Raw genomic sequence first — 12,383 nt, forward strand, 5'->3', positions numbered from 1 at the left:
GACGGAAAATAGAGCAAAACGACAGAATGTTGAACACAGCGTTAGAACTTGAGGGCTTATATGTATGTATGTATGTATTTTAACAATGTATGGGCAGGTGTAGTGAATGTGGTGGTCATGCACACTGTCTGTTCCATTAGCTAAAACCACACAGATCGTTAGCCGTCTTGCTTACACATTGTCATATGTACGTGCCAGCCCAAAACAAATAAATAAAATACAACTGAATTGCCTAGCTAGAGCTAGCTAGAACTAACGAACTTGATTTATCTTGCTAGTAAAACAATCTAGCTAGGTCTCTCTTTTTGTGTGGTTGGAAGTGGTATAAAATAAGGTAGCTTAGAAAATACTAACATCAGCGAACATCTGAGAGGAAACCAGAGAACCTGGAGGAAACGCAAATACGTTTTTAATCTTTTAAGTTAGCTAATTTTGTTTATATTTCTAGTAAAATAGGTTTGCTAGTTTTACAACACTACTATTTAGCTATTTATTCTTTTCTTTTTTTTGAGAGCGAGAGAGAGTAAATTGGACAGCTCTCTAAAATAAAACCCTAACATTGGTACTAAAATTTGTTCTTTTCTCTTTTTTTTTTTTTTTTTGACACAGTACGTCAATAAACATTTGCTATATTTCGACTTATTTTTATATTATATTTTGACTGAAAATAGACTGAACATCACGTTGCATTTGTTGAGCTGTAGCGTTAGTATACGGTTAAAAAGGCTACAGGAGCTTGTGGAGGCCATTTTATCTTTATATGCCTCCTCTGGGCTCTCTGGGAGAAAGTGATTTTCAGGCACAGTTGATCATACTCTGGTGGCTGACTTTGTGATGGTTTTTGAAAACAGTGGCTAGTTTATGATGATGTATACATTTTAATTACTAAGGTAGACAAGTCATCATCATCGGGCAACCCGTGTACACACAGGAGTCTCCGTCGAAGTGATTCCTGGAGAGTTCCCTCCCTCTCTCTTTCATTTGTTAATTAAACCTCATCTCTCTTTCTCTCCCATTTTTCCTCACTCCTCTAAGCAACAAACAACACACGAAAGCGAAGCACACACAGCCATCCGAGGACTGACTTTTACACGTCGTCTGTGTCGAACTCAAAGCACCCCCTTGTATCTACATCCGCTCTGACTGCCGGCTGTAATTATTGCCGACTCATCCATTTTCCGCTGCTTAATTGTCTCAAAAATTGCAAACGCAGAGCATGATTAATATTTTTAAATAATATATATATATTAGAGAGAGAGGGAGAGAGAGACTCATCAGTATATGCTTGAAGAGCATATACACATAAAGACACAGGTTGTTGCCTGCTCCCTTTAGCGTTCGAGCACACAGTCTGTGCGCTATAATGTGCCCTATTTTCAAGTGTTCACAGGTTGAAGAATCTAAAAAAAAAAAAAGAGATCATCTCTGATCACGTTGCCCAGTATGTAAGGAACACACACGTGGGGACGTGCATTAACAGGAAAATAATAAACAGAGAGTTGCTATTACGACCCTGACGTTGATTATTTTTCAATAAGAGCACATCCCAAAGTGTTTTATTCCACTTATTCCACAGCAATTAGTGTTTATTTTATTTTATTAAAGAACAAGACCTTGTACTTTTTTTTTTTACTAATTATGTTGAGGAACATCAATACATTACAGCAGGTATAAACAGTGCATCACCAGCCTCTCTTTTCTTCCCCCCATTTCTTGAAGTAAATAAGACAAATCTTATGTTATAAATTATTCGTATTAAATTAACGAAAATGGATATGAAACCTACCCAAAATGCAACGTGGATTCATTTCTTTCACCCCCCCCCCCCCCCCCCCCCCCAACCCCCCACATTCAATCCTCCTTCTTATCCTGGATTACAGTTGCTTGCCGAGGAAAGATTTAGTATGGAAGAGAAAATGGGAGTGTGCTTGAGAGCCATGACAGCGTGAAAGCCACCTCAAACAGGCCACTCAGTAATACGAGTCTGATTAGCATTTCTCCTTGAAATCACTGATGAGTGTCACAGGACGAGAGCTTCTCCGAGCAGGGAGAGGGCCATAACTCCGCCGCTAAAGTGTTATCATTTCATTAATCATGCCTAACCAAGAGCCTAGTCGGTCTGGCTTTGAACAAGAGCCTGTAGTCTCAAGCTGTGCTTTGGTATCAGAGTCAGAGGGTAGTATGGGAAATGATTTCAACATTTCAACACAGGTCCATGAATAAAACTAGCTTGAGAAGCTTTAATCAAGCTAATTTGCTTCAGAGCAGTGGGATATGGAGAACAGACTGTAACAGCTTTTAAAAGCTTTATGCTGGGTAATGGGTGGGTATTGTATTGCAGCTATATATTATATACATATTTTATATATATAAACTAAAATTAGTTTTAATATGTGCTTATGTTTAGAATTAACAAATTTGGGTGAAAAATTTGATTGAACTTGGTCAAATCCAGTAGAAAATTTGATAATTTTTCACTTGTGTGCATACTTTTACTATTCGCTGTGGACTTTGTACAAAGTCATGTCAAACTGCGAATTACTTGGTTAACTAGGTAGCTAGCTAGCATAAGACTTATGACGTTATGTCATTGGTCGCGTGGAGATGTTAGGTATGCAAACCCAAATCAAAAGCAACAATACACTGACGATTATTATCATCATCATTATTTATTTAACATATTCATTTATTTATTATTAATTAACAAGTACGCTTTTTTTTTTACTTTAGGTAACTTACTTCGGTGGCTCTTGAGATGGTGAGAGGGTCATAAATAATATTATAAATAATATTCTATTCTTTGGCCAGTTGCAAGACTTTTAAAAAAAAATAATAATAATAAATTGGGAAAACGTAAGGGACATCTATATGAAGAATATGCATAAAGACTATACACTTCACCTAAAATCTGCATCATTTCTGTGAAATTGCTCTCATACTCACTTGTTGTCTATGTACGATATATAGGGTATCATCAGTAAATGAGACAATTCAGACAACACTTACTAACGAGTGTCCTGGAAACACATCTTTGTCACAATCTGAATGTTATAAATGACCTAGCAACCTAAAACCATACACACACAAAAAAAAAATAATCCAGAAGTATTACAAACTATTATACTAACTATAATATGTGCCGGTTGGATTTAGTGGCTTTTAAATCATATTTTTAAATGGAATACATACATTATTATACATACAGTCTAGTATCAATCCTCACCTGTACAGTTCAAGCTGAAAGAAATCACTATGGTACATGCTGAGCTACTCAGGGAATAGAATTTTTTTTTTCCCCCCAATGAGAATTCCCACAGCACTGCAAAATGGCTGCGTGCCAAACCATACACGATAGACTGAATAGGAACCAAATTAAGACAAGGCATCTGTTTCTGTGGACCTGCATATTTTTGAATTTTTCCTAATTTAACACACCTGATTCAGTTCATCCGGTAATCGTCAAGCTCATAATGGACTGTCAGAACAAAGTCAGATGTCCAGTGAATGTGAACATAAATGAGGAGCATTTCTACATGCCCGGTTTAGATTAAAGCCCAGTCTTGTAGATACGTCTACACGATCCATATGATAATCCATTCAAATCAGGTGTACCAAAAGAGAATCCTCCGGAAACACAACGGTACGCTGCGGCACAGACGGACCCAGATGTCTGATCTATATTGCACGTCTGGTCACAACTAGCATAATCTTGCAAATACAAGTTCCATTAGCTGCCTATACGTCCACTTTTGCAAACCTGCAGTTCAATGGGGAAAGAAACCTTTGATGAGCTTTTCAGAGTACGAAATAGTAAGAATAAGATGCTTAATTTATATAGTAACGTTCTCAGACCCACGGATGCTTCATAGAAGGACCGTCTACAAACTAAGGCCAAAAATAAATAAATAAAAGTTTTATCAGTGTTGAGCTTTGGGTTGGTAATCCCCGTCCTATTATATAACCAAGGATTAGCATAATATAACGAACAATAGAGGGCCTAGAACTGATCCCTGAAGAACACCTTGTCACAGGTTTTGAGTGGGGGAAAAGAGATCAAGTTTAACACCATTCTCTCTTTACGCTTTATTCAAACGTGTTGTTGGAATGTAATTAGTGGAACCTAGTGATATCGGCCTCCTGCTTCTCATCACATAAAATAAGTATGCGTTTGCAATTTTATTCAAGTGGCCACTTCTGTGTAACTAGCTAGTCCTTGGACAAGTAAAATGACGAAGGCTACCAGACTCGTAAGCGCAGACCATGTTCAGATTATACTCTCCTTCACAGTTGAAGGATCTCTTTTACTCATTCTTTCATTATCTCCCATCTCTTCTATGTATGATCACTTTTCAGTTTAATGTGCTTTATTATCATGAGAGGTTTAACCGCAATGTCTCCTCTCTCACTTTCATGGAGTTCACGGTTACGATGTTGTAAGTCCAAGTCCACGCTCCTTCCCTCTTCGTCTTCGGCTAAATCCGGTTAGTTGCAGTTTGACTTGGCTACGTTCCCTCCTGCCTGGGATTTTTCCTCTAGCCACTGTTGTTCCTCTAGACAGGCTTACTGTGCAGAGTTACTCATTCAGGGTGTGCTGTTTACGGTTTATGATATAAGAGTCGGAATATAGCAGTTTTTTTCTGCAAGTCAGACACTGCAGCAGTCAAACTAAACAAAAGCAAACGACATTATAAAGCAAACTATCCCTACCCTTGTCCAAGAGTACCCCTGTCCTACACACGGTCATGTTTCTTCTCTTCTAATACACACGTCCACTTAAGAAGGGCCGTTAATTAGCCGATTCATTTAATCAGGAGTATTGGGAGCAAGAAAAACATGAAAATGTGCTCCTGGACCAGGGTTTGGAATATGTGTTGTAAAATATAACATTAAGCCATCTTTGTAAATGACTTGATTAGGCGTTATTGTATGGACCGAATAGAGTTAACAGCAGGTAATTGTTTACTCTATTTTTGTTCCTCCTTACCTTGTGTTGTCACCATTATCCTGTGAGGCAACTGCGTTCCACAGGTGCCAATATTTACAGTTTAGCCTTAGCATTTACACGTGAAAGCTATACTTTTGCTTCTGATAGCACTGATAAGTTTATCTAGGAGAACTTTGACATGTGATCATCAGCCCAATAGAAATCAAGTGGGAGGTGTTGGTCAGTAATAAAAATAGGAGGAGGAGCTGTTTATTAATAAGTAGCACTCACACCAGACCTTTTCCTCATTATTATTATTACTGTTGTTTGGCACATGTATATATTTTTCGTTAAATAGCCACCTCGTCGATATTCACCAGGGTGTATGTGATAAACACCCCCCCCACACACACACCTCGTCAATATTCACCAGGGTGTATGTGATAAACACCCCCCAGCCCCCCCGTTTTCATTCTGCGGGATAGGATTTTCTTGAAAGCATTGTTGAAACTTGTGACTTTATAAGTATGCTCATGCTGTCGTTCCATCAGAACGTTCGTCCCTGTTCCCAGACAGCCTGCTCACACGGTTTGAAGAAAATGTGTAACTTGCCTAAACAAACTTGCAATGAGCATCTGAGATTGCTCAGCTTTCCTCTTATAGTATGGATCAGGGGTTCTTGTGTTGAGAGTGAGAGAGGAAAAAAAAGTTTTTCCCCCCTCCAATCACATTACAATTTAAATTTCATCCATCCTGCAGCTCAAGGGCACTCGAAAGCCGCAGTCAGGGCCAATTTCTCACAAAAGCAGAACTCTCCGGCGAAAGGCCTCCATGCCGCGGATCACACTTAAATCAATTACATGCATTGTTTGCTCCTGCAGAAAATCAATACGTTGAGTTCTCATCGTTCAGAGAGAGATGTGTCCATGCGTGAGAATCGCCTGAGCGAGAAAGGCCTGATCTATTTCCCTGTCAACAATCTTGATTAATTATCACAACAGTACAGGTTTTTTTGCCGGATCACTGAGCTGGATGGTCTAGTAGAGACATTTAAGCTGACTGACTGATGGATTCCCACTGCTAAGACATACATTTACAGGAGACACTCAGGACATCTGCACCTTACACTCTTAGAAATAAATGTACTGTACATTTCCTTGAGGCTGTGATGTTACCTCAAGGGTACATCATTTGCATTTAGTATGTCGCTTTATAGCTTGTATGCACCCCCGGGGTTGGGGGTTCAATTCCTGCTTCCGCCCTGTGTGCAGAGTTTGCATGTTCTCCCTGTGCTTCTGAGGTTTCCTCTTGGTACTCTGGTTTCCTCCCTAATCCAAAGACTTGCATTGTAGGCTGATTGGGATCTCTAAATTGTCCGTAGTGTGGGAAAGTGTTTGCAGGTGGATTGGTACCTCGTCCAGGGTGGCCCCTTGTGCCCAAAGTTCCCTGTGACCCTCTGTAGGATAAGCAGTATGGAAAATGGATGGATAATATGGTAAGCCTGATTGGTCAGAAGGTCTTGACGGCAAAGGGTTGGGTTTTAGGTTGAGTGACTCTCCGTGATTTTAGTGTCCGTCAGTATTTCCTGTAATTTAAGCCCTATCTGACAGTTTCCTGTGTGACCTTCATCTTCACAGGGCATGATGTATCTGGAAGAGCGGAGGTTGGTGCACCGAGACCTGGCAGCAAGGAATGTGCTGGTCAAATCCCCTAACCACATCAAGATCACAGACTTCGGGTTGGCGAGGCTGTTGGACGCAGATGAAAAGGAATACAATGCGGATGGCGGGAAGGTCAGTGTCTCTTGCGGCGTCCGCCTGGTTTGTAGGCGTGCGCGTGTTTCCAATTTGGCTCCTCTGCGACTCGGGAGTTAGCAGGTGTGCTCTGTGTCTGACAGCAAAACAAGTTAATCCGATGTTGTTTGTAAGTAATCGAGAGATGCGGCATGCTTAATATGCATCCCTTGATGGTCTCCTGGTTTTAGAAACACCGGCTGCTATGACAGGTTAATTTACAGCCCTCGCTACATAATCAACTTGTCAATTAGCTGTCCCACAAGAGCCCGCATTGCTCTTATCCATATTCAGACACTCGCTCTGCACTTCTCAACTCTCTCGGTTATTCTCCTTCTGTCTCACTTTCTCATTCCAAACCCCAGAGTCAAACACTGCAAACTTGCCCATGTCCTTTCCTGAACCCTACGTCGGCCAGAAGATTGTTGGAGAGTGTGCAACTGCGCCATGCTGCTCTCGTTTAAATGGGAACTGTTCGCCTCTTCACTCCCCCATGTAACAATCAATTCTGCCTCAAAGTGAATCAAACCTTTCCATTTAGCTCTAACCAGCCGTAATGCGGAGCCCTGCATGTTTGCACTCTCTTGAGGGAGATGCTTTAAACCTCTTTGAAAGCTGAACTGATGCAGACAAGTACAATATGTTTCCCATTTTAAAAAAGGAAGTCTGGCTTGAACAGCTCTGTTTAGCTCTGTGTTCGAGTTAAGGGTTTGATTAAGACAACAGACATGGGTGAACATCAAGGATTAACAGGATATTTGGCTTACGGTGTCTCTGTCTTATGTCATATGTAATAGGATATTACGATATTACAATATGTAAACCATTGCGTGTTTATTTTGATTCGATTTTCTGCTTTTTCAAATTGAACCCGTATTCTGTTTTATATTAGATACTCGAGAGAGGCAAACATCTTGCCAAATTTAGAGTTTCCAAAAACGCCAACATCTATTCTGGACATCATCTAGGGGTCCATATTTTGTAGCAACCCAGGCATAATCTGCCTCTAACACCACTAAAACTAATAAGAACGCTTGCATCATTCGCTAGTTCACCACTTTCAAAACGTAAATATAAGGCTCCCAACACTCCAAGTTTACATAGGTTACTCAAAAAAAGGCATTCCTGACATTTGGCAAGCCCCAAACTGAGCTAATACCACATGAATGCGGGGATTACTACCCTAGCATAGCTAGGTTTCTTCTAAGCCGAAGACCTTTAAAGTGCAAGTCTTCAATTTACCTCTAGCATCATTAGCTAGTACAAAATTGTTACATTTGCAAACAGGTGAATTATCAATGTGGCTATAGAAATAAAAGCACATAAAATGATTGATTGATCGATCGATGTTGGGAATGCATAAATATTCACCCCCATTGCTGAGAAACCCCTAATTTCATACTTTGTTCTACCAAGAGGACAACAATCCTCATGATGCTACCACAACAATGCTTCACACGTGATGCTGGTTTTCTGCCAAACCAAAAATTAAAATGATATTACGCCAAATGGTACTAAATAATAAGACATGCAATAATATATAGTTTACCACATATGACTCGCAGCATGTAGTGTTAGCTAGCTAGTTAGTGTTTTAGCATTCTAAACATTTCCATGGAAACCTGATCTCATGAGGAATTTGACTGAATTTAATATGCCTAGGTTTTGTTAGATTTATTTATTTTCATTCTTAGCAAATTCAAGTCGCATAAGAATAATGTGGATGGGAAGCCCATTACTGAGTACCCTTAATGCTGTGTTTCATCCTAGTCATTTCCCTAAATATGGACACCATTACTTTCCAGATGCCTATTAAATGGATGGCCTTGGAGTGTATCCACTACAGGAAGTTCACGCACCAGAGCGATGTCTGGAGTTACGGTAACTATCTTAAATATGAATTTATACACTGCGCACCTGCTTTTATATGAACTTATGCAGAAACACATTTACAGTAGGACTCATTCTCCGAATGTGTGTGTGTTCTACTCTTTTGCTGTGATGTTACTTGTCGCTTAAGATTGCATGCATTAGCTTATTGCAAACCCGTCTACTTTGACCATATAATTCGATACTGGGGGCATACCATATGTATTTTCTTCCAGGAGTGACTATTTGGGAGCTGATGACATTCGGAGGAAAGCCGTACGATGGAATTCCCACACGCGAGATCCCTGACCTGCTGGAGAAAGGAGAACGACTCCCTCAGCCACCCATCTGCACCATCGACGTCTACATGGTCATGGTGAAATGTACGAACACTTTCACGCACTTCTCTTGTCTTTCAGCTACCTCTGTTGTCTTTCAGTGACGCTTAAACACTTTTTATATTTTATAGTCAATGGAATGTAGTGTATTTATAATAGAGTTATTATATGTACTGCAACACAGTTAACTCGTATTATTAAAAAGAATCATTCACACATACACACTAGCTGAAGTGATGGCTTCACTTGTGACCTATATCTGAAGAAGAATCCAGGGAGGACCCGTAATGTACGTATGCAGTTATAGTAGATGTAGTGAAAGTTTTGGACAAAAGCTAAATACACGACCCCTCGCTTACTCATCACACTCTACGAAGGTCATCACAGTAACCTCTACACCGCAGTTTATGTCTCTCACATCCCCACATCGGTCACACACCATTGCCGGTCTCCATAAAAACATGCTGACCACATTCCGCATTATGAGAAGCGATAGTGTTTAATAAACAGCCTTTGTTTTAATTGAACTTGCCGGGAAATGATTTCACCCGTCTCAAGTTATTGTTGTGTCTTTTTTTTTTTTGTTAACGTGGCCTTATACGTATCTGGGTTGTTTTTGTTTTTTGTTTGTTTATCTTTTTGGAACAATGTGTACTTCTGAACCGAATAGCATGAGCAAAAAAATAAATAAATAATTCGACAATCTTCACGTAGTATACATTTAGGAAATCGCTCAGAGCACACGTGATCTGTTAACGACCGACGCGGAGTACTCAGCGTGGCTCGAGGTCCCTTTCCAGAACCTTCAAACCAACTGTTCCTCAGTGGTGGAATGAACTAACAACCTCAATCCAGACCTATGTTCAAAACAAAGCTAAAGACCCACCTCTTCCGTGAGCACTTAACTAACCCCTAAAATGCTAACCCACACATTATTTAAAAAAAAAAAAAAAAAAAAAAAAAACGTACTCTGGCTCTTACACCTCGACTCTGTGCACTTTGCTTCTTCTGGAACTCAATTAAACATCTTGTTTAGTAGCACTACTTGTATTGTTCTCTGCGTGATACATCACTTTGCTTGTATTTCCTCATTCGTAAGTCGCTTTGGATAAAAGCGCCTGCTAAACGAATAAACATAAATGTAAATGTGATGTACATTTTACCTGCAACCTGAATTCCTAAGAGGAAGATTTAGCGACACACATCTGTGAAATTAGCTATTTCTTTCCTCAAGTTTCTTTTTTTTTGTTTGTTTGTTTGTTTTTCCACTTAGTATTCAGCTCAAGTGAAACTCATAGTAGTGTTTAGCCCTCCAGTGGTAGTTACAGAGTACAGGATTTTCATAAATGTAGAACGTTGAAGGACGGGGGTGCGGGGAATAAGCTGCAGTAAACAGTGTTGTGTGAGGTTCTTCTGATCGACTCAACTGAAACCGGTGTTGTGTGTTTGGGCTTCAGGCTGGATGATTGACGCGGACAGCAGGCCGAAGTTTAAGGAGCTAGCGGCGGAGTTCTGCAGAATGGCCCGAGACCCCCAGCGCTACCTCGTCATCCAGGTAAAGCACAAACATACCGCAGAATTTTACACTGTGACTACACTTAATACTGTATTCTAACTAAGCCTTTTCTATTGTTTAGGTAAAAATGCAATTGTTACTTAACTATTTATAATTGCGAACACGTTCAAATAGTTGTCAGATTTACAGGGATCATGTCTCAAGTCATGATTCCTTCAAGCTATGCACACAAATAAAATAAATAAAATGATCTGGAACTTATCTGAGGTCAGGATCCTCAGAATATGATTGTTTTTGTTACATGTTACAGCAATCTCGATACTGTAACAGCGCAGTAAGGATTACCAGAGTGTACAGCTCTGATGATAACGCTGCTGTTCCTCAGGGTGACGACCGGATGAAGCTGCCCAACCCCAATGACAGTAAGTTTTTCCAGAGTCTGCTGGATGAAGAGGAGCTGGAGGACCTGATGGATGCCGAGGAATACCTGGTGCCTCACACCTTCAACATCCCCCCTCTTACCTACACCACTCGCTCACGCCTTGACTCCAACCGAGTGAGTTGTACACACAACACTGCTAGGCAGACATGTTCACGATTCCATGCGGTCCAAGTCTCAAGTCTCTGAGGCGGAGTCTGAGTCAAGTCCCAAGTCTTTTCTCGATTTTTATTTCAATTTTGACATATTAAAACGGATTACTTCTACAGAATGTCTTGTTCATTTATTCCAAATTGACTAATAAAGCGCACAAGGTGTTAGTTATATCATTAATTACATTTTTATTCATGATCAAAAAACTATTACTTTCAAACTGTTAAAAATGGAACTCAGTTTTTAAGTCATTATTGATGGAAATTTAGTTTGAAGCCATCTTACAGCATGACTAGCTTGATTACTCTCCCTTCAAAGTGCCTATGTCTTCAAGTCCAAGTCGAGTCTCGAAGTCAGTTGTTCACGAGGCCAAGTCGAGTCTCGAGTCAGTTGTTCACGAGGCCAAGTCGAGTCTCGAAGTCAGTTGTTCACGAGGCCAAGTCGGGTCTCGAAGTCAGTTGGTCACGAGGCCAAGTCGAGTCTCGAGTCAGTTGGTCACGAGGCCAAGTCGAGTCTCGAGTCAGTTGGTCACGAGGCCAAGTCGAGTCTCGAGTCAGTGGTTCACAAGGCCAAGTCGAGTCTCGAGTCAGTGGTTCACGAGGCCAAGTCGAGTCTCGAGTCAGTGGTTCACGAGACCAAGTCGAGTCTCGAGTCAGTTGTTCACGAGGCCAAGTTGAGTCTCGAGTCAGTGGTTCACGAGGCCAAGTCGAGTCTCGAGTCAGTGGTTCACGAGGCCAAGTCGGGTCTCGAAGTCAGTTGTTCACGAGGCCAAGTCGAGTCTCGAGTCAGTTGTTCACGAGGCCAAGTCGAGTCTCGAATCGGTTGTTCACGAGGCCAAGTCGAGTCTCGAATCAGTTGTTCACGAGGCCAAGTCGAGTCTCGAATCAGTTGTTCACGAGGCCAAGTCGAGTCTCGAATCAGTTGTTCACGAGGCCAAGTCGAGTCTCGAGTCGGTTGTTCACGAGGCCAAGTCGAGTCTCGAGTCGGTTGTTCACGAGGCCAAGTCGAGTCTCGAGTCGGTTGTTCACGAGGCCAAGTCGAGTCTCGAGTCAGTTGTTCTCGAGGCCAACTCGAGTCTCGAATCAGTTGTTCACGAGGCCAAGTCGAGTCTCGAATCAGTTGTTCACGAGGCCAAGTCGAGTCTCGAGTCAGTTGTTCACGAGGCCAAGTCGAGTCTCGAGTCAGTTGTTCTCGAGGCCAACTCGAGTCTCGAATCAGTTGTTCACGAGGCCAAGTCGAGTCTCGAGTCGGTTGTTCACGAGGCCAAGTCGAGTCTTTTTTCCCCCCAACTTAACTTTCCATCTCTGCTGCTAGGGTTCAGAAGTGGGTGGTGAAGAGGAAGCTACTGAGA

At 41.2% G+C, this 12,383-nt stretch overlaps 1 protein-coding gene across 6 annotated transcripts in view; it reads left to right on the forward strand.

The window, feature by feature from the left end:
* Positions 1 to 12,383, forward strand: part of LOC108266386 (receptor tyrosine-protein kinase erbB-4) — a 338,116-nt gene that overhangs the window by 308,745 nt on the left and 16,988 nt on the right. For 4 of the 6 annotated variants that reach the window (XM_017469591.3, XM_053680749.1, XM_047156284.2 and 1 more), the window contains 5 exons: positions 6,562 to 6,717; positions 8,523 to 8,598; positions 8,823 to 8,969; positions 10,382 to 10,479; positions 10,751 to 10,996. In XM_017469591.3, coding sequence (XP_017325080.1) covers positions 6,562 to 6,717; positions 8,523 to 8,598; positions 8,823 to 8,969; positions 10,382 to 10,479; positions 10,751 to 10,996 — 723 coding nt within the window. Of the gene's footprint in view, positions 1 to 6,561; positions 6,718 to 8,522; positions 8,599 to 8,822; positions 8,970 to 10,381; positions 10,480 to 10,750; positions 11,151 to 12,383 lie in introns of those variants that run through there. The other 2 variants (XM_017469592.3, XM_047156285.2) reach the window with 2 other exon arrangements.

Source organism: Ictalurus punctatus, chromosome 6 (assembly GCF_001660625.3).
Source record: "Ictalurus punctatus breed USDA103 chromosome 6, Coco_2.0, whole genome shotgun sequence".
Lineage (NCBI taxonomy): Eukaryota > Metazoa > Chordata > Actinopteri > Siluriformes > Ictaluridae > Ictalurus > Ictalurus punctatus.